The sequence below is a fragment of the Bos indicus genome, chromosome 10 (genome assembly GCF_029378745.1).
Source record: "Bos indicus isolate NIAB-ARS_2022 breed Sahiwal x Tharparkar chromosome 10, NIAB-ARS_B.indTharparkar_mat_pri_1.0, whole genome shotgun sequence".
NCBI lineage: Eukaryota > Metazoa > Chordata > Mammalia > Artiodactyla > Bovidae > Bos > Bos indicus.
In genome coordinates, this window is record NC_091769.1 from 3,450,914 (window position 1) to 3,474,538 (window position 23,625).

Consider the following 23,625-nt stretch of genomic DNA (forward strand, 5'->3'; position numbering starts at 1 on the left):
TTATATCTGTACATAAAGATGCAACACGAGCTGAAAGCTGTCATTTTTCCTTACCTGTGAGTATATATGATTGTTTCAAGAGTAGAATACAGCCTCATTCATAAGAGTATCTCTTGTCTTATATTAAAATGAAAGTCATTCATTTTTAATGTTTGCTTCTCTAATTCCCTAAAATTATGACAACTTTGTTGGCCCTTTAACTATTTAGAGTGGATTACTGCATTTTTGGCATAAATTATTTTAAAATATGGAGCAGTATCTTCACATTCCTTCAAATAGTGGTTATTATCTAATAATAGGTCCTCTATTGATAGTGAACATTAGATTTCAACAGAGTCCACTATGGATTCCTCAACAAAAGTGAGGTCACTTCAAATTTGAGTGATTTAAGCTTCTTCCATCGTATTGGTAATTCCGTATTTAAAAAAGCAATGCATAAAAGTTTTCTAGTTCATAATCATTTAAAAATCATACTAGTTAATTTTTAAAATTTTATTCCGGGAGCAAAGTATTTAATCATTTTTTACACCACAGTAGGTAAAGAACACTTCATAATTCTGTCATCATCAAATTTACCAGATATCAAAAACTCTTAACAAGGTCACATAGCATCTTAGTTGTCAGAGTTCAGTAGTTTTCATCCTGAAGGGTAGGAACACTACCCTTGGGTATGTTAGGGTATGTTAGTGTATGTCTAAATGTTCCTTTAGACGTTTGTAAAAGGACCATAACTTAGCCAGAGCTTATATGAAGAGAATGAATGATATTAAAGAAAGCTAAGCCTAAAGTATATTCCTGCTACTTCCTGTCTGCATTTAAACATTACTTTTCCCCTGCCAGTAGAAGTAGGAGTCTTGAAAAACGAGACTAAAGCCATTCCTTGGTGTTGCATATGTGAGTAAGGAAAAAGAAAATCTTTTATCTGTCTTATACAAGGTGACATGAGGTGTTTAATTCCAAGTGATAATTTTGAAGAGGTTTTTACTTTTCTTTTTGCCCTTTGGCTCTTTCTGATGTTGTTGTTCAGGCTATAAGTCATGTCCAACTCTTTGTTACCCCATGAACTGCAGCACACTGGACTTCCCTGTCTCTCACCATCTCTGGGAATTTGCTCAAACTCGTGTCCATTGAGTCGGTGATGCCATCCAACCATTTCATCGTCTGTCGCCCCCTTCTCCTGCCTTCAGTCTTTCCCAGGACCAGGGTCTTTCCAATGAGTCAGCTTTTCACATCAGGTGGCCAAAGTATTGGAGCTTCAGCTTCAGCAACAATTCTTCCAATGAATTTAGGATTGATTTCCTTTAGGATTGACTGGTTTGATCTCCTTGCTGTCCAAGACACTCTCAAGAGTCTTCTCCAACATCACAGTTCAAAAGCATCAATTCCTCGGTGCTCAACCTTTTTTATGGTCCAACTCTCACATCCATACATGACTACTAGAAAACCATAGCTTTGACTATATGGACTTTTGTTGGCAAAGTGATGTTTCTGCTTTTTAATATGCTATCTAGGTTGGTTATAGCTTTTCTTCCAAGGAGAAAACATCTTTTAATTCATGGCTGCAGTCACCATCCACAGTGATTTTGGAGTCCAAGAAAATAAAGTCTGTCACTGTTTCCATTTTTCCCCATCTATTTGCCGTGAAGTGATAGAACTGGATGCCATGATCTTCATTTTCTGAATGTTGAGTTTTAAGCCAGCATTTTTACTCTCCTCTTTCACCTTCATCAAGAGGCTCTTTAATTCCTCTTCACTTTCTGCCATAAGGGTGGTGTCATCTGCATATCTGAGGTTATTGATATTTGTCCCAGAAATCTTGATTCCAGCTTCTGCTTCATCCAGCCTGGCATTTAACCTGATGTATTCTGCATATAAGTTAAAAAAGCAAAGTGATAGTATATAGCCTTGATATATTCCTTTCCCAATTTGGAACCAGTCCATTGTTCCATGTCTGGTTCTGTTGATTCCTGTATACAGGTTTCTCAGGGGACAGGTAAGGTGGTTTGGTATTCCCATCTCTTTCAGAATTTTCCACAGTTTGTTGTGATCCACAAGTCAAAGGCTTTAGCATAGTCAGTGAAGCAGAAATAGATGTTTTTCTGTAATTATCTTGCTTTTTCTATTATCCAATGGATGTTAGCAGTTTGCTCTCTGGTTCCTCTAACTTTTCTAAGTTCTTGGTTCACATAATATTGAAGCCTAGCTTGAAGGATTTTGACCATTATCTTGCTAGCATGTCAAATGAGTGCAATTGTGCAGTAGTTTGAACATTCTTTGGCATTGCCCTTTTTTGGGATTGAATGAGAATTGTCCTTTTCCAGTCCTGTGGCCACTGCTGAGTTTTCCTAATTTGCTGGGATACTGAGTGCAGCACTTAACAGCATCATCTTTTAGGATTTGAAATAGCTCAACTGGAATTCCATCACCTCCACTAGCTTTATTAGAAGCAGTGTTTCCTAAGGTCCACTTGACTTCACACTCCTGGATGTCTGGCTCTACATAAGTGACCACACCATTGTGCTTATCTGGGTCATTAGACCTTTTATGTATGGTTCTTCTGTATATTCTTGTCACCTCTTCTTAAACTCTTCTGCTTCTGTTAGGTCCATACCGTTTCTGTCCTTCATTGTCTTTCCCATTCTGGAAAGGTGTGTTCATTGAATCTCATCAAATAAAGGCCCATTGAAAAGATTGTATCCTTAAATTCTTACTATAGTTTCTATTTTGTGCCCAACAGTTAGAAGAGATGAGAGGCCTTTTCAGCCCTGAGGCTGAATTCTCCACCATTGCCCTCAGCAGACCTTCACTTCTCCCCAAGAAAATTTCTTAAGAAATAAGGCAGCTGCTTTTAACTGAAAGTTGTGGCCCTCTCATATTCAACTCATTGTCTCTACAATGCCACCTAAATTTTCTAAACTATCAGCCCTTTGAGTTGGCAGAGCTGCCCTTCCTGTCTCTGAAATACGTGTGCTCACACTGGCACCATTGCTAAGAAGGAGATTTAAACTCAGAGATGACTCATTGTTGATGACCAGGTCTATGCACCACTTCCTTCTTTCCAGCCACTGAAGCACAGGGAGGAGCTAAGCAAGCAAATCAATCTGAAGGAGAGTTGGGGTTCCTAAACCCAGGTTTTACCACTGAACTCAAAAAGCACACACATACCTTCTCCCTGCTTCCTTAGGACAAGGACATTTTAACTGACCTCTACCCTCCTATCAACAATACAGTTCATTCTCGAACAACATGGATTTGAACTGCATGGGTCCACTTACATGCAGATATTTTTCAGTAGTAAATACTACGTACTACACAATCTGTGGTTGATTGGATTTGCGAGTAGAGGGCACACTATAAGTTATACTATAAGTTATTCTCGATTTTCAACTGCAAGGAGGGTTTGTGTCCCCAGCCCCCTCTTTGTTCAAGGGCCAACTGTGTTTGAAGATACTCAGAGGCAGGGACATTTTAATAGAGGGAATTTGTCTTCAAAGTTACTTTGAATATTGTTTATTCTCATGACCTAAAGAGATCTTGTAAAACTCCAGTGGGATATAATACTAAAGCTGAATGCTTGTTTTATGCATTTTTATGAAAAAATAATTGTGTCAGAAAAGTGCATTGAAAATATATTTATTGTTGTAGGGTATTGAGTCAATCAACTCCAGGGACAGAGAAATGGGCAAAGTTTTCAATTTCCCTTTAAAGGAAAAGTTAATATTTAAAATGAAAGTAATCTTTCAGCTATTTCATTAATTTAGGTGTATTTTTGGTAGAAAATATGATTTTTTCAAAATAACTGTATGTTAACAAATTTTTATTAGTGATAGTCCATCAGTCAGCTATAAAACTGAAGCTTGACCTTTTAGGAGTTATTGTAAGACAGAAGGATAATTTAACAGTGGAATCATTTGAACGTTAGCAAATTTTTGCAGTCATTCTCTGTGGTGATGAGTATTCTGGAACTACCCTCCACATTATAAATTTCATTATTATTATGTTGAATATTTGGCAGATGCCTTTTTCAATAAGGAAAGAATCAAAACCTTTTCCCAGTGTGCTGTTAAAGGAATTTCCATTTCCATAGGCTTATATATTAAGTTATTAAAGCTTGATCCCAAAGTGGTGCTTCAACATGATTTTTAGAAGTATATTTGTAGGATGAGCATCACTAGTGATCTCATGTAAAAATATGTCATATCTCTGAATTTTTTGAACTATGTGATAAATGATCTTGGGGAAAATGAGCTACTTGAACTTCTTACATTCTAGGGATTGGCGTGGCTTCCCATGTATGTGCTATATTAGAGAAGAATACAGCAGAGAAAGGCACTACATTTTACTTATTGCTGTATCTATAACATGAATGATCTACAACATTGTATTAATTTCTGTTGTACAGCAAAATGACTCAGCTACATTTATACATGTGTATATTCTTTCTTACACTCTTTTCCATTATGGTTTATCCCAGGAGATTGCATACAGCGCCCTGTGCTATACCGTAGGACCTTGTTGTTTATCCATGGTATATATAATAGTTTGCATATACTAACCCCAAATTCCCAGTCCATCCTTCTCCCTTCCCACCCCTCCCTTGGCAACCACAAGTCTGTTCTCTTTGTCTGTGAGTCTCTCTCTGTTTTCTAGAGGGTTTCATTTGTGCCATGTTTTAGATTCCACATGTAAATAATATCATATGGTATTTGTCTTTCTCTTTCTAAGTTCCCTTATTATAATAACCTCTAGGTCCGTCCATGTTGCTGCAAATGCATTCCTTCATTCTTTTTATAGCTGAGTAGTTTTCCATTGTATGTATATACCACATTTTCTTTATCCATTCATCTGTTGATGGACATTTAGGTTGCCTTCATGGCCTAGCTGTTGTGAATAGTACTGCTATGAAAATAGGGCTGCATATGTCTTTTCAAATTATGGTTTTACCTGGATACATACTCAGGAGCGGAATTGCTGGATCGTGTGGTAGCTCTATTTTTAATTTTCTGAGAAACCTCCATACTATTTTCCATAATGGCTGTACCAAATTACATTCCCACCATCAGCACAGGAGGGTTCTCTTTTCTCCACACTCTCTCCAGCATTTATTGTTTGTAGACTTTTTGATGATGACCATGTTGACTGGTGTGAGGTGATAGCTTGTAATTTTGAGTTGTATTTCTCTAATAATTAGCGACGCTGAGCATCTTTTCATGTGCCAATTAGCTATCTATGTCTTCTTTAGAGAAATGGCTATTTAGGTCTTCTGCCCATTTTCCAATTGGCTTTTTTGTTATTGAGTTCTATGAGCTCTTTGTATATTTAGGAGTTTAAGCCCTTTTTGGTTGTGTCATTTACAAGTATCTTCTCCTATTCTTTGGGTTATCTTTTTTTGTCATTTCCTTTCCTGTGCGGAGACTTCATTTCAATTTGTCAGCATCTAAGACTCTCCAGGTGTTGGGATTCAACTATAGCTTATGTTTTCTGATTGTCTTTTGTCTGCTCACTTTAGCATAATGAGCATTAATACTTATACACACACACACACACACACACACACATTAGTTTTCTGAGTATCTTGAAGTGGCAGGTTAGTTACTTGCTTAGTTTTTTTTAATAGCACAAATGAAATGAAAGAAAAGTAACCAGGATACATTTTCTGACTTTGGTGAAAGAACTATGACTCATCTCGTTAAAGGCATGCAGGGATTTTAATTTCAGAGAGTAACATATGTTAGCCCCAACTGTTTCTATATCCATTGTGATCATGGCAAGATTTGGAGAGAATGTTGTAAAAGCATATTTACATTCATTCTTATTCACTTTATGAAACAGAATGGCTCAGGAAGTAGATACTGAGTGGACAGTAATATCACATCATTTCTTAAATTACTATAATCATTAATGTGTTAGCAGGAACTTACTTTGAACCTAGAAAACTTTCAGGGATGAGCCAGCTTCAGTTTGCATAACTATAAAAGTTACTTTTTTGAAATCTGATTCTATACATATCAAAACATCTTGTGATTTATTAAGAACTTGGAAGGTATAAGACTTACATATAAGGAGCTAAGGACTTTGGAAAAAAAGGTTTCTAAGTGGCTTTTGGGGTATAATTAAAAGGGTGCAAGTGTGATCATGGAGTGAGGGATATAAAGAATAGTTTCACTAATTACTTAACTGTCAGATTCCCTTGCTTCTGCACTTTGCAACAGACATACTAATTGTAATACACAAAATTTTTGGTGAGCTAGAGAACGCTCAGCAAGAAATGGGCCAGCAGCAGGAAAAAGCAGAGCACAAGAATAAACACAAATAAAAATCAACTTCCAAATGTTCTTGATACCAGTGATTTTCCACTCCTGTTGGGATTTTGATTTCTTTCCAGAAGAATCGGACCAATGGCCTCCTGCCACCGGAGAACAATATTCAGCATATAGTGCCAACTGCCATTTATAGCTATCTCTCTAGTGGTCGAAGCCCCTCCTTTTTTTATATTCGCTGTTTATTAAAAAGCCACTGCTGTTCTTGACTTTCTCATTGCTCATGATTGATGAGTGCCGGGGAGCAGACATGCAACAGGTGACCCTGTACTTGTCAAGAGCATGTTCTCATGCCATCGGTGGGTACCAATGACTAGCCTGAGTGGTTACTTCTTCCTTCCATTGATTCAGGCTAACCTCTTTTACTATAACTTACTTAGATTTTGTGGCAATAAAATAGGTTTAGATACTTCAAAAGGCCATTTTTTTCCTTCATTAGTACACAGCCCTAAAATCACTTTATTTCATTGTCTACACATGGCCCCTGTGAGCTGAGGAGAGGGTCAATACTGAGAGAGTTAAAGCTTAGGGCCCTTTAAGGCTTCTGCCTGCAATGTGGGAGACCTGGATTTGATCCCTGGGTGGGGAAGATTCCCTGGAGAAGGAAATGGCAACCCTCTCCAGTATTCTTGCCTGGAAAATTCCATGGACAGAGGAGTGTGGTGGGCTACAGTCCACGGTGTCAAGAAGAGTCGGACATGACTGAGCAACTTCAGTTTCACTCATGGCCCAAAATATCAGCATAGCTAACAACACAACTCAGACATCGCTGACCCTGTGCTTTCTACCCTCTGCCTTTATGGTCCTTGTTTATCATTTCCTGAAAGTCTTCATAAGTAAGTGAAATGACTCAAGTAAAAATCTTTATCTTGTGTTTAAAATAGAGAGCAGTTGATGTAGCTTGCCATTTTCTCTCCGTATCCTCCTTCACTCAAAGCAGTGACTCTATGTTGGAATCAGACAGAGCCCTTTAAAAGATTCTAGTCACAAGATAATTTGACTTAAAAGTTGTACCACTCAAACAATAAGAATAATGTTTTGCCTTATGTTGATAACTAACCGTAGTGCTCAATTTTTAAACATTCATACTTTAAGAGTTGATAATAAGCTGAAGTTTTGCTTAGAAATACAGTGCTCTATATTGTGTCATGGAAATGATCACAAATAGGAATATATGTGATCTTACATATGGATAAAGGTATGAATATGTAATCTTACATATGGATAAAGGGGTAAAGGGTGGAAAATATACCAATGGTAGTCAGAGTCCATAATTGAATAATTACTTACTCTGCCTTAATTGCCTCATCTCTAAAATCAGAAGGTTAAACCAGGTAGGTCTAAAAACCTCTGGCCTCTTTCTCTGATGATGTGATCAGTATCACTTCATTTCTGAGGATATTGATTTCTCCACAGAGCTTGGTGGATGGAGATATTTAAACCCTCTGGAAATACTGTATTTAAATAGCATTACCCTATTAGTAAGACCATCTCTGTATATTTGTAATTATCAGATTGTGGCAATACAAAACAGTGTATTTTCTTTTCCTCTCCTCAATCTTGTCCCTCTTTGTAACAACTCATTCAGTAAGATAAACAATTCCTTCTTTGGTTAATAGTTGAATGGCTAAATTACACTTTTTAATTCAAATAAAGTGATTCTATAATTACATAATAAAACATAAGTATGAATTATGAAGAAAGATCATTTTCCTAGGTTGAATTTTTTAAGGTTAATAAAGATAGGTAAAGGTTAGGTTAAATGTTTTCTTAAACTACAAACTTTGTCACTTTAAATGTGAGCATTTGTTTGTATAAGTAATATGTATTCAATATAAATAATGTGGACTGTTAAGGAAAGCACAAAGAATAAATTAACTTACTGGTATTCCAGCCATTGAGAGAGAAATTCTGTTCATGGTTGGGCTTCTTTGCTTTCCAAATATGAATTCCTTTTAAAAAAATAAAATTAGAAGCAAGTTACATATACAAGTTTTTAACTTACTTGTCTAAATTTTATAGTCTTTAGATATTATAGGAATAAAATTTTATTATTTTTATAATATGAAAATGCTGTAAGTAATAACCAATCCCTTATACTTAAATATTTAAGATGTAGACCACAGTTTTAAGAGGCTGCAGAGTTGCTATTAAAACTAGTGATTTTTAGACCTATTGGGAATGAGGAAAACCAGGTTTCCTTGTGGGGATCTGAGATTCTCTTGGAGGGCTATTCAGTGAGCATCCTATCATCTTAGCTAACATAAAGGGGATGCTATTTAAAAGTAGTTTATTTTTCTGGAGTTGAGCTGTAGGAGTTGCTTGTATATTTTTGAGATTAGTTGTTTGTCGGTTGCTTCATTTGCTATTATTTTCTCCCATTCTGAAGGCTGTCTTTTCACCTTGCTAATAGTTTCCTTTGATGTGCAGAAGCTTTTAAGGTTAATTAGGTCCCATTTGTTTATTTTTGCTTTTATTTCCAATATTCTGGGAGGTGGGTCATAGAGGATCCTGCTGTGATGTATGTCGGAGAGTGTTTTGCCTATGTTCTCCTCTAGGAGTTTTATAGTTTCTGGTCTTACGTTTAGATCTTTAATCCATTTTGAGTTTATTTTTGTGAAAAATGGGCCAAAGAACTAAATAGACATTTCTCCAAAAAAGACATACAGATGGCTAACAAACACATGAAAAGATGCTCAACATCACTCATTATCAGAGAAATGCAAATCAAAACCACTATGAGGTACCATTTCACACCAGTCAGAATGGCTGCGATCCAAAAGTCTACAAATAATAAATGCTGGAGAGGGTGTGGAGAAAAGGGAACCCTCTTACACTGTTGGTGGGAATGCAAACTAGTACAGCCACTATGGAGAACAGTGTGGAGATTCCTTAAAAAACTGGAAATAGAACTGCCTTATGATCCAGCAACCCCACTGCTGGGCATACACACTGAGGAAACCAGAAGGGAAAGAGACACGTGTACCCCAATGTTCATCGCAGCACTGTTTATAATAGCCAAGACATGGAAGCAACCTAGATGTCCATCAGCAGATGAATGGATAAGAAAGCTGTGGTACATATACACAATGGAGTATTACTCAGCCATTAAAAAGAATACATCTGAATCAGTTCTAATGAGGTGGATGAAACTGGAGCCTATTATACAGAGTGAAGTAAGCCAGAAGGAAAAACATAAATACAGTATTCTAACGCATATATATGGAATTTAGAAAGATGGTAACAATAACCCTGTGTATGAGACAGCAAAAGAGACACTGATGTATAGAACAGTCTTATGGACTCTGTGGGAGAGGGAGAGGGTGGGAAGATTTGGGAGAATGACATTGTAACATGTAAAATATCATGTAAGAAACGAGTTGCCAGTCCAGGTTCGATGCACGATACTGGATGCTTGGGGCTGGTGCACTGGGACGACCCAGAGGGATGGTATGGGGAGGGAGGAGGGAGGAGGGTTCAGGATGGGGAACACATGTATACCTGTGGTGGATTCATTTTGATGTTTGGCAAAACTAATACAATTATGTAAAGTTTAAAAATAAAATAAAATTAAAACCAAAAAAAAAAAAAAAATAAATAAATTAAAAGTTGCTCACAAAAAAAAAAAAAAAAAGTAGTTTAAAAGGATTCCAGTCTGTTGCAAAATCCCCAAGTACCATAACGTGTTTGTGCCCCTCTTCTGTGGTTCATTGTTGTCTCTACCTAGACAGCTAGGTAGTCTCAGCTCTCTGTGGTTCTCCCCAGGTTGAGGCTCTGTCTGGAGCAGGACCTCCTAGCCTGGGCCCTCCCATACGTGCCCCAGCTTTGCCTCCTGACCCCAAATGTAATCACTGGTCTTTGAATCACGAAGACCTCATGCCTCACAACTTGGAATGCATGCATCTTGACTCCAGAGCCGCAGGGCTTTCATCTCTGCGGCATGGCAGTATCACACTTCTCCTAAGAGGTCAGTACGATAGCCTATAACTTAGAGAAGGGACCAGTGTTGAGTTTTTCAAAATCAAGGTAGCACGTGCCTCTCTTCATACTGGTGAACATCTGGAGCAGTAAGGTGGTTATCCCTGACCTTTAGCATTTCCTGTATGTGTGTTGTCCAGGTTCAGATCTTTCTGCGATCCTTTCTGTTCTGTGCGTGGACCAGTTGGAAGCTGTGCATACAATGCATCTCTTTCCATTCCTGACCTTTCACGGTTGACCATCCTGAAGACCTGCTGGTTTTTTCTTGACAGATTATAGAATTTTACTTTTTAGAGAATAATTCTTATTTCCTTTCTGTGAATGTATGCTAAGACACTGACTTATATTTCTGTTTTGCTCTGTCTTTAAGTATAACTGATTTGCTCTGTTTTTAAGTCTGAAAATTCAGCAAGTTGCTGTTTTACCATTCATTTCATATAATTAAAATATGTTCAATACAAACATCATGCTTTAGTTCTTAGTTCACCTATTTTACATTTTTTAACATCAGTCTAAAGGCATGTTACTTATGTTTATTGGCCGTGTAGTTTCTGTCATATTGATGGAAGACAGCGATTACTACAATTTACTTTTTATCTCTAGGTAGTCATGTACATAGTACAAAACATTATTTAATGAGGCTGAGACCAAAAAATAGTAACTCTAGGGGTTTTCTCTTCTCTCCTGCTTTTCAGGGTGCTGGTTGCACAGCCCTGGTGGTAGCTGTGGTAGCAAGGAAGCTAGAACTTACCAAAGCAGAAAAGCACGTGCACAACTTCATGATGGACACTCAGCTGACAAAAAGAGTAAGTTACCACCCCTGTATCTCCAAAGGGAAGAGTCATGTTTTTTCTTTCTTTGTTTTAAATCATTTTATATTGGGATATAGTTGATTTGCAATGTCATTATAGTTTCAGGTATATAGCAAAGTGATTTAGTTATACATGCTCTGGGGTCTCCTCCTGATGCCAATCCCCTAGTCTGGGGAACCCTACGTGGGTTCAGACCTTCACTCCTGTGGGAGAACAGAGGGAGAGAATCCTGTGATATAATTATTCTTCAATGTGAGGGTTGCCTACCTGTGGGGTATGGGACTGGACTGAATCACCAACGAGCCCCTCCTGCCATTCCGTTGTGGCTTCTTCCTTTGGAAGGAGCATGTCTTTTTTGGTAGATTCTAGTCCTTTTTTGCTGATGGTTGTTCAGCAGTTAGTTGTGATTTTGGTGTTTTTGTGAGAGGAAGTAAGCGCTGATCCTTCTACTCTGAGTCTTGTCCGGAGCTCTTGTTTGCTATCACTGTTGGGCAATAATAGTTTTACTTTGACATCGGAAGCTGAAATGACATGGTTTAAAGTGAAAGCATTCTTGAAGTCAGTTCTATTTTTTCACATGGAGTCTAAACTTTTCCTAACTTTAGGTCAGTCAGGAAATAATTGGGAAACCTTGGTATTTACTGAAGTATAAAAAGGGACCACATAAGTCTAATATTGTTGGGGTTCTGAAGGACTGAGCGACTTCACTTTCACTTTTCACTTTCCTGCATTGGAGAAGGAAATGGCAACCCACTCCAGTGTTCTTGCCTGGAGAATCCCAGGGAAGAGGGAGCCTGGTGAGCTGCCGTCTATGGGGTCGCACAGAGTCGGACACGATTGAATCACTTAGCAGCAGCAGCAGCAGCTGTATTCCAGGGATCAGAGAATTTTAAACTTTCATAATGCTCTTCCTTCAGCAAATCAGATGAAAGTTGTGTCTCTTCCTGCTTGGCAAAAAAAAAAAAAAAAAGACTTGTATTCTCACTAATGTTGCACTTGGGTCTCCTTTAAGGATCTAGATCTGAGAGCTAAGTGGCCTTCCTTTAGTTTTAATGACTAGGACTGATTTCCCCAAACTGATCAAGTTTTCTGACGTTACTGCTTTTCTGTTGTAAGTTCTTATATATATTTGATAAATTCCCTATCGATAGTGTTGAATTATGGAGAAAGAAATGGCAACCCATTCCAGTATTCTCGCCTGGGAAATCCCATGGACATAGGAGCCTGGTAGACTCTAGTCCGTGGGGTCACAAAAGAGTCAGACACAACTTAGAGACCAAACTACAACAATGTTGAATTCAGAGTCATATTGTTTGTAGAAAGCTTTTTCAGTAAGAAGTACTGTTCTACTTTCAAAATTCACATTCTGTATCATGGTTATTGGGCTTCCCTGATGGCTCAGACAGTAAAGAATCTGCCCAGAATGCAGGAGACCTGAGTTTGATCCCTGGGTTGGGAAGTGCTCTGGAAAAGGGCATGGTAACCCACTCCAGTGTTCTTGCCTGGAGAATCCCCAAAGGCAGATGAGCCTGGCGGGCTACAGTCCATGGGTCTCAAGGAGTCAGACACAAATGAGTAGCTAAGCACACACACACATCATGATTATGATGCTTTAATTCTATTATCTCACTATTTCTTAAAATTGAAGCTACTTTGCAATATTTCTTGTGACCAGAGTCTTTAATAGGTCTGAAAAAGACACTCAAGCAGGCTTGCTGACAGATCTATTTTTATAGGCAAAATGTCACTACGCACAAGAGCAAATGTTAAGATGGCATTAGAATCAAACATAAATTTCCAGTTTATGAGATCCATTCCATTACTATACTCAATACAATATATGAAAACAATAGCCTTTTTTGTGGTTCTCTCTGCATTATTTTATACAGTTATCAATGAATGTCATTTGTCATAGTTATCAATGAATGGAATTGATTCCTTTCCATTTAGTTATTTATGGAATTTTTAAGTGCCCATTTATAATTTTTAATAAAGAAGGGCCTAAAAGCCATACATAGTTACTAACATGACAGATTCAAAAGACAAATTCAAGGGTGCTCCTTATTGCTAGAGAAAACTACAACCATTCCCTGAAGCACTCCTGATGGTCAACAGGAGTAATAATGGTCACAACATTTTGAAATCTTAATATGACCCTAAAGAAAAAGCAATATGAATGTTAAAAGATAGATTACTCTTGCAGGAAAAAATGTAACCTTCCAAGTCTTCCATTGTGTATCTTAACAATTTCCATGAAAAATTATTCCCCATGCACAAAGTTTGAGGAACAATTTTATATAGAAATCTTATCTCTGTGGGATGACATTCATCACACAAAATGCAATGTTTGAAAGTAGAACACACAGTTCACTGGGTACTAACATTCAGAGGACTGTCCTGTGTAGTTACAACCGTTTACACGACACACTGCAATTCAAAAATGGCCGGTGGCCCATGTAACCAGAATATTCTAAGAATTTCAAAAAGAAAGCATAATAGCGATAACTTATCACTAGGCTTAGTGAGACAGGACCAGCTATTTAACAGATATCTAGCAAATCACCTTACAGAGACAGTCTGTTTACTGTGCTAAAGCTTTGGGAAATATATCACTATTACTGTACATTCAGGTCTGAACCAAGAGGAAATCTTGGCGTTTGGCCCTCTGGTTACTTACGTTTTGGAAAGAAACTTGAAAACAAGCAATTCTGAGAGCCCAGACATAATTTTTCAAGTCGCTAGATGTACCATGAAGGATAATTATACATATTAATGTCCACAGTGGGTGTTTCCAATCCTGTTAAGAATTCTCAATCAGATCCATAATAAGAACACTATTATGCAGTTATATAATTTTGTCTCTTGCAGCAGGTCTCTCAACAAGTGAACAGAAATTCGAGAGGATTTACTTTGTATAGCTTTTATGTCATGCTTGGCTACATATCCTAGTGGGTCAAAATACAAATGCATGGAGCCCTTGCCCTGCTCCATTCACCCTGGCCCAGGTACCTGGTCTAAAGAAGGACCAGGCTGGTGAGAAAGGTTGGGGCCCTAAGCACATCCATCTCTGCTGCTGCAGGGGCACAAAGCACACGTCCTGCTAAGCTGCACAGATTTAGTGACCTTTGTTTCTCTGTGGGCATCCTGGAGGTATCACCCATAGTATATGGAGCAACAGTTTACCGTAAATATCAGAAGGAGAGTTAAGAAGCCCTTCTGCTTCTTAAAGCAGATTATGTTCCTTCCCCTTGAATTTTGGAAGACACTCATAAAAGCCCCTAAAGGAAGAAGCAAGAGGAAGAAAAAGAGAAAAAGACAGAAATATATTTATATATATAACTTATATACAAGTTGAAAAAGAAAGTAGTAAAAATCAAAGGAAATCTATAAGCAAAGTAGTCTGTTATATAATGCTCTATGTATCTTGTAGGATTGAACAAAGCAGATATTCAGTTAAAAGCCAATCAGCTACAAGAGGTTTTGTGGTTTATAAAGTATTGTTTCACTTAAAAATATATTTTACCTTAGTAACTATGACTTTAATATGTTGCTGATTCATCAGTAATTAAAAAGTAATATGTCATGTCCTTTATACCTGTGAAGTGGGTTGGAGTCATCTGGAGACTGTTACTATTGGGTTGGCCAAAAAGTTCCTTTGGGTTTTTCCATAACATCTTACAGAAAAACCTGAACTAACTTTTTGGGCACCCCAATACTTTTAGTAGTATAAATTTCTTTGTTGTTGTTGTTCAGCCACTGAGTTGTGCCTGACTCTTTGCAACCCCATGGACTGCAGCATGCCAGGCTTCCCTGTCCTTCACTGTCTCTGTCCACTGAGTCCATGATGCCATCCAACCATCTCATCCTCTGTCACCCTCTTCTCCTGCCATCAATCTTTCCTAGAATCAGCGTCTTTTCCAGTAAGTTTGCTCTTCATATCAGGTGGCCAAAGTATTGGAGCTTCAGCATCAGTCCTTCCAATGAGTATTCAGGGTTGATTTCCTTTAGAATTGACTGGTTTGATCTCCTTGCTGTCCAAGCGACTCTCAAGAGTCTTCTACAACACCACAAGTTTGAAAGCATCAGTTGTTTGGCATTCAGCCTTCTTCATGGTCCAGCTCTCACATCTGTACATGACTACTGGGAAAACCATAGCTTTGACTATACAGACCTTTGTCAGCAAAGTGGTGTCTCTGATTTTTAATATGCTATCTAGGTTGGTCATAGCTTTCCTTCCAAGGAGCAAGTGTTCTGTCAGAACTCTCACCTATAACTCGTCCCTACTCCCCTCCAGTCATTCCTCTACCATCTCAAAAAACCTTTTAAAATACATTAAGGACGAGCATTGGATCATTTTTGAAAATTTTATGGACTTAACCAATTTGACATTTGCTCTTTGTAGATGAGAATCCAAACCAAAATTGGTTGCTATGTTCTGTTCCAAACACTCCTGTGTTCAACATGTTTTTTCTCGGTACTGCTTACCCAGTTTTCTCGCTGCCTCGCCAGTCTGTGTTCATCTTGAGCTGATAAAACCAGGAAGGGAGGATGTATCAGATCCCTTACCAGTCTTCCAGGCAGTACAGCTGCTCAGAGAGCTGAGACCTCCAGTAAACAGCCCTTCTCCTTGCTAAGTGGAGAAGGGCCTGTCCCAACCCCAGGCAGTGCTGGTCAGTCACTTCCCTCTCCACTCTTTAAAAACAAGGTCCTCCTTCAAAGCTGAAGTCATCAAAACAGAAGTATAGATCAATGGAACAGGATGGAAGGCCCAGAAATAAACCCACACCCCTCTGGTGTGCTGACAAAGGTCTTAATCTATGACAAAGGAAGCAAGACTATACAATGGAGAAAAGACAGTCTCTTCAGTAAGTGGTGCCAGGAAGCTGGACAGCTCCATGTGAAAGAATGAAATGATAATATTCTTAAAATTTACAAACAGCTCATGTGTCTCTATATCAAAAACAATCAAACCAAAAAAATGAGCAAAAGACCTAAATAGATATTTCTCCATGGAAGACATACAGATGGCCAAGATATACATGAAAAGATGCTCGACATCACTAAGTATTAGAGAAATGCAAATCAAAACTACAATGAGGTATCATCTCATACCAGTCAGAATGGCCATCATCAAAGAGTCTCCAAACAATAAACACTAGACAGAGTGTGCAGAAAAGGAAACCCTCCTACCCTGTTGATGGGAATGTAAATTGGTACAACCATTATGGAGAGCAGTATGGAAGTTCCTTTCAAAACTAAAAACAGAGCTACATACGATCAAGCAATTCTACTCCTGGTTTTATATCCAGAGAAAACCATGATTCGAAAGGATACGTGCACCCAGCGTTCATTGTTTACAATAGCCAAGATGTGGAACCAACCTCAATGTGGTACATATATACAATGGGATATTCAGTTCAGTTCAGTCACTCAGTCATGTCCGACTCTTTGCGACCCCATGAACTGAAGCACGCCAGGCCTCCCTGTCCATCACCAACTCCTGGAGTTCATTCAAACTCACGTCCATCGAGTACGTGATGCCATCCAGCCCTTCTCCTTCTCCTCCAGTCCCCAATCCCTCCCAGCATCCAAGTTTATCCAGTGAGTCAACTCTTTGCATGAGGTGGCCAAAGTACTGGAGTTTCAGCTTTAGCATCATTCCTTCCAAAGAACACCCGGGACTGATCTCCCTTAGAATGGACTGGTTGGATCTCCTTGCAGTCCAAGGGACTCTCAATAGTCTTCTCCAACACCACATTTCAAAAGCATCAATTCTTCAGTGCTCAGCTTTCTTCACAGTCCAACTCTCACATCCATACATGACCACTGGAAAAAGCATAGCCTTGACTAGACGGTCCTTTGTTGGCAAAGTAATGTCTCTGCTTTTTAATATGCTGTCTAGGTTGGTCATAACTTTCCTTCCAAGGAATAAGACTACTCAGCCATAAAAGGAATGAAATAGTGCCATTTGCAGCACCATGGATGGACCTGGAGATTATCATACTAAGCAAAGTAAATCAGACAAATATCATATGATATTGCTTATATGCAGAATCTAAAAACATGATACAAATGAACTTATTTACAGAACAGGAACACACAGAATGAACTTATGGTGATCAGGGAGAAAGGGTGGATGAGGAGGGATAGACTGGGGATTTAGGATTGTCATGTACACACAGCTGTGTTTCCAATAAATAACCAACCAGGGCCTACTCTATAGCTCGGGAAATTCCGTTCAATATTCTGTAACAAAACAAATGGGAAAATAATTTGAAAAATAATGGACACTTGTATGGGTATAACTGAATCGCTTTGCTGTACACCTGTAACTAACACATTATTGTTAATCAACTATACTCCAAATAAAAATTAAACAAAAGCCGGGTCCTCCAACCTGAGCAACTTACACTATATTCAATTTCTTACCTTTACAAAGGATGTCAGTGTCAGATGGAAGAGCCTTCTGAACAGAATCCTACCTCTTTGAGGAAGAGAAATGTGTTTGCATAAGAGTGAAGATCCAAGCGTTAACTGGAGCACCTTTTCACTTCACTGTGGGTGGTGGTGATGTCACTTACATGCACTGCAGGTGTTCGGCATCCCATGTTTCCGTCATTTTTCTGTTGGTTGGAGAATGTTCCCTATGCAGAGTCTAATGAATATCCAAAGGCAGTCACAACTAAAAGCAGTCTTAAGATACCAGCCGTTTTCTTAAAGTGGGTTCTAGCAGTACAGTTTCATTCAAAAAGAAAGCGTTTCAGCACTAAGAAAAAGGATTCACCATCAGCCACCAAGGCCAATGCTTTTTCTGCTAAAGTGGAAAAATACACATGCCTACTTGGGCCATAGTTTTGGTAAATTATAATACTCTCTCTTATTGTAATTCTAAGTGCTGAAAAGGACTGACTATAATTCTCTTTAACCTTCTCATGTTAGAAAAAACTCAGGTTCTACAAGGTTAGCTAACCTCCTTGACCTGACTTGGTTGGTCCAAAGTCAGGGACTTAAAATCTGTTTCTGAAGCCCAGTTCATTGTTCTGTCTTTCCCCAGGACACTGCCTTTAAAAAAAAAAAAAAAAAAAAAACTTTTTGTTTCATATTGCAGTATAGCCAGTTAACAATGTTATGATAATTTCAGGTGGACTGCAAAGGGATTCAACTATACATATACATTGTATGTGTATCCCTATACATGTATCCATTCTCCCACAAACTCCCCTCCATTTCAGGCTGTCACATGACACTGAGCAGAGTTCCCCGTGCTATACAGTTGGCCCTTGTTGGTTATCCACTTTAAATGTCTAGTGTGTACATGTCCATCCCAAGCTCCCTAACTATTCATTCCCCTGATCTTTCCTCCTGGCAACCATAAGTGTGTTCTCTGTCTTTGAGTCTGTTCTATAAATAAGTTCATTTGTATCATGTGTTTTTAGTTCAGGTATAAGGGATGCCATACAATGCTTCTGCTTCTCTGTCTGATTTATTTCACTCAGAATGACAATCTCTAGGCCCACCCATGGTGCTGCAAATGATATTATTTCATCTTTAAAAAGTTGTCTTCCTCCACCCAGTCCCCCTTTAGCCTGCAGTTCTCCTTGTGAGAACTTAACTTTATCTACCATTCAAAAGAATTAAATGGATCGACCTCAGAATAAGTAGCTTATAACAAGCACAATGGAAAGTTCCGGGTCATCAGTTCTTGTCTTATGAACAAGAAGGAGGACTTGTAGGGATTTTTAAAGACGAATCAAGAAAGCAAGTGATTGAAGCCTCACTAGGAAGTATTCACACTTTCCATCAGCTGCAATAGGTTTTGGCAGTGTCACTAACATCCTTTACGTTTGTCCTGACCATGTGAAACACAGTGTATTTAAATTACCAACAAAATCTTGACAACATAGACTCTCTGTCAGTTGATTAAAGTGTGCTAACAAGCATGCCATTTGCTGAGTCACGCTGGGAGGCTGGATGACTGGGTCTCCTTGTACATTCAGCAGTGGGAACATGCCCTTCCTGTACAGCACAGCCAGAAATGCTGAACAAGCTGCAAAGGACAAGGTTAACCTTGGCCTTCTGGCATCTTGCCTTTCTCCAGGGAAATGAAGAACATGGAGAGAACAATTGCAGTACAAGGTGAAGAAAACAGTAGATTCTTCTTTTTTTTTTCTTTAAGTGGTGAATGAAAGGTTCCTCAAGGAAGAGGTTAGCCCAAAAAAGAGATCAGTAGCCCCTCATATTTCAAGGTAAGTGTTCCCAACAGGTGTAGGTACTTTTCAAAATGCACAGATTCAAGAAAATAATTTGAGTTACTAAGCAGAGCTAGAGCTTACCATGATCATCAGGCTGAAGAGTAGACCCCCAACCAAGTTGCAAAGGATTCTGCTCTGGAACTTATCACCAGCTGTGTTTGTTTGTTTTTCTAACAGGTGAAAAATGCAGCTGCCAATGTACTCAGGGAAACATGGCTAATTTACAAAAATACAAAGCTAGTAAAAAAGATAGATCATGCAAAAGTCAGAAAACATCAACGGAAATTCTTGCAAGCTATTCATCAGTAAGTACCATTCTTCACTTTCATTCTGCATTGGTATCTCTGGTTTTTAATTCTTGCACCTACTTATTCTTCTTTCATGCAAGAGTGAAAAAGAGAACATTATCATGTTTGTTCCCAGAAGACATTTTTTGGCATTTTAATAATTCCATAAATTTTCTTAGAATTTCATTTGTCAGTTCATTTTATGATGAAAAATCATTTATTATTGGGCGAATAGCCACATAATATATTAATTAAAGTGTCTATTCAGTTTCTCTTTTTAAATAGAAGGAATAATTTCAGTTAAAATCTTATTTTTACATTTATTTATTCATACAGTTTGCTCTAAGATGTTTAGTTTGTATCTAGTACAAAACCTTGAAAGAAATTTAACATTTTATGATCTACTTGGATTTTTTTAACATACTGCCAACATCTTTATATGAAGGTAGTACATGCAATTGATTTAATACTTGAATTTTTAAATTAGTTTTTAATTAGGATTTGGGGGATTTTCTATATGCTATGTGTTCATTATTGATTTTAGAGTTCCTATAGGCCTTGCGCTCTTCTGTCATTATTCAGACTTTATCCAAGCCACGGTTACTCAATTTGTCTAAGTCATTCATACCATTTTATTGTTATACCATCATAGGCTTTAAAGTACACATCTCTATCTAGTAAGTTTCCATGATAATTTGAAAGCACCAGGTCTTTCTCCCCCAGGCTGGCAGCATCGTTACCGTAAGTACATTATGTGGGTGTCAGCTGTGATGTCATGCAGCCTTGATCTTAATGCCATTTCCATATGGAGAAGGGCAGATGCATCACATTGGTGGGTCAGAAAACTGGCTTTTCTCAGGCAGCCTACCAGGGTAATCATGGAAAGGTAGGTAAATACTAGGTATCCAGATTAGAGAGTGAGATGTATTTTCTCAGAGCTAATTAGCACAGAGACAGGAAGTTTTGAGGTTGAAGTTTTCATTTTACTTATTTAGCTAATTCATATGTATATTACACTTACATTCTGTGGGAAATCACCAAGCATTCATCTCTACCTTTCCACCGGCCCATCCACTGCCCTTTTTAAGGAGGTAACACTGAAAATGTGGAATGTGTCTATGTCTATAGACATACATGAATTTCTACAGAAATTGCTCCCTTCCCTAATGAAAATAAAATCCAAGAACCCAAGCTCTAAAATAGGAGGTTCTGCACACGCGGCGGAGTAGCTGGTCTTCACTGCCGTCTTAGCAATCCACACGGGTCCTTTCCCTCACTGCCACCAGCCCCAGAGTGACCTTATTTCTGCTTCAGCTCTGTAACTTGACTGGACACACACAACTATGCATTTTCCACATTACAAAGAAAAGAATGTTAAGGTAGTACTCTTTCCAAGTCTGGGCGAAGAAGAAAAGTGAAAGAGAGGAACATTGTATGAGACCCAGCTCCCAAGCAGGAACTTGCTTCCTCGAGTCATAGCTACCTTTAAAGCTAGGCACCACACCTGGACTGCTCACCGACACATCTTGATTTCTTGAGGCTTAGACTTAAGAGAGTGGGTCCCCTGAGCGATGCTAAGCTTTCACCTCCCCCTCAAGAGTCACCTGGTAAACTTTCCTGGTAGAGTGATCGTTCCTACATGCCCCCCCAAACCATACAACACAGTAACCTCAGCGTTCATACAAGAGGTACACATGGCATACTGCGGAGAGTTCTTTCTTTGTACTTGAATGTTTCGATACTAACCTATTTTGTTCGGATCTATTAAAAAGAAAACTTACCTTTGTGGTTGTGAGAAGTTGTAGTATCCTGGGATGAAAGGATGAGAGGTGACGTGGAATTGAGCCAGTGGGTCAGTCTCTGGGTTCAGCAATCACACATCCCATTTCCTCTGGGATTGTGTTAGTGTCCCTTCCTGCTAGTGTACCATGTCTCCAGTATATAATGAAATGTGACACTTGCCTTTGATGGCATTGATAAACTTTCATAGAACTGAAACAAATAAATGCTTTGACAATTTTCCTCATAATTATGTAGCCATATATAAATGGTGGTTATTCATATATTTATAAAAGTTTGTCATAGACCTCTTAAGCTCAGAATACATTCACACTCAAAACGTTGGGGGACAACTTAGGGATATCCATTGTAAAATTTTTTTCAACTTTGCTATAGGTTTGAAAATTCCTATAATAAAAAGGCAAAAAAATATTTGGGGAAACTAAGTATAAAAGCTGTTCCTAAGCGATTGGTATACTGCCACAAGGCGTATTGACCTGATGTGAAGGGTTTCATGGTGTAGGTGTCATGTGTCTTTCAGCACGCTGCCTTTGGGCAGAGGAAGCCACAGGTGATTCTTCTGCTTCTTTCAGACATTTCTCATTGTTTCTTCTGTAGCTGTGTGTACTTCTAAAGCAGATGAGCTTCAAGCAACTCAAAGATAAATTGTTTTGTAAATTAGTCTTGGGACTATGGGGTTTCCTTTGATGTGGGAGGGTCCTTACAACTTTGTGAAAAGTAGACGGGCTGGGTGGGGCTAGATTATTCTAATTATGCATAATTACCTTTCATTTGAACTTAGTGAAGTCATAAAGGAAAGCACACAGGGCTCGATTCCTACGGGCATGGCCTTTACTGCCTTCACTGCCCAGCCTTGTCCATCAGCAGCGGGGGCAATATGACCTTGCCAGTTGAGGGAAAATGTACCCATTCATTCACTAGAGCTCTCCTGGCCTCTGCTCTCCTCTGATTTGTCCTGAGAGCTTTGCAGTAGCTCTGTCCCCTCTACCAGCCTCCTCTGTCTCAGCTCTCCTTCTCTTTCCCAAGCCTCATGGCCTCTCTCCCGGACGCAGGACTTTCTAGTCTCTGATGGATGCCTAACTCTGCAGGCCTGTGTCCTCTTTTTAGGACCCTGTCTGTCTTTGGGGATCATCACTTAGTGCCATGAAGCATTCTGTTTCTGTAACTTTTACCACTTTCTCTGGTATCAACTTTACAGCTTCTCATTCTTACGTCTCAGCTAGAGACTCATCAATTAACATGCACTTGTCTCAAAGCCAAAAAGCCAATAATTTCTATAACAGAGAGAGTTAGATTACCCACCTTTCAGAAAACCAGGCTTCCCAATAGCCCCGACTTGGAAAAGATGTATCCCCTCCAAAAAAAGTGTAATCCTATTGTTTAGAGTAGTATCCATTTAACTATATCCTATTCACACTAGGCAAAAACATCTCCTATTTTACTTGAATGTCACTTTTCAAAGAGGCCAAGACAACTTGATCCAAGTTCTTCCTTCCGAACTCTAGTTCTGGAGGAAGCTATGTGCTTTCAGGTGGGGGAGTACAGTAGCAGTGCAGAAGGGTGGTGACGTAATGGAATAGTGTTTCTCTTTGATCAATATGCCCAAATCCTGCAGAATCTTGACAGGACCTTCCAGCTAGCGAATCGAGCCCCCTGTGCACACTGAACTCCACTCTGTGTTGTTTTGTTCCAGAATATTTTACAGTTTCTTTTCTTTTGTTTTGTCTTTTTATTTCAACAAAATGAAACATAGAGCGCGGAAGTAAGTTGTGTGAGCCGCTCCTTTCAGCATTTGCAGAATTTCCTGCCGGCTGCATGCATCCAAGCGGATCCTCTATTGTGAATTTTAGTAGTCTGATTGCTGCTGTGGAAATGTGTTCCGAAATCATGATATTTTCCTGTGATAAGTGAAGTTCACAAGGAAGAAATCAACATATGTTTCTTATTCTTCTTTTGGGGTGGGGGGAGAAGTAAAATACACGTCTGCATGTTACCTTTTATTCTGGCAGCTGCAGCTTACGCAGGCTTTTCGTACCAATTCTACTTTTCAGGCAGTCTAAGCGGCAACACGGCAAGATGATTTAAGTTCAAGGCTACTCTACATCAGCTTTCCAGATTAGCAGAAAATAAAATGGGCAAAATTCTACTGTCAGAGGCACAATAGAGTTAGCCAAGA

General features: G+C 38.8%; 1 protein-coding gene across 1 annotated transcript in view; it reads left to right on the forward strand.

Annotated features, from left to right (window-relative positions):
* KCNN2 (potassium calcium-activated channel subfamily N member 2) overlaps positions 1-23,625 on the forward strand; it is a 503,725-nt gene that overhangs the window by 473,545 nt on the left and 6,555 nt on the right. The window contains exons 8-9 of the mRNA XM_070796821.1: positions 10,994-11,104; positions 19,540-19,667. Coding sequence (XP_070652922.1) covers positions 10,994-11,104; positions 19,540-19,667 — 239 coding nt within the window. The remainder of the gene's footprint in view (positions 1-10,993; positions 11,105-19,539; positions 19,668-23,625) is intronic.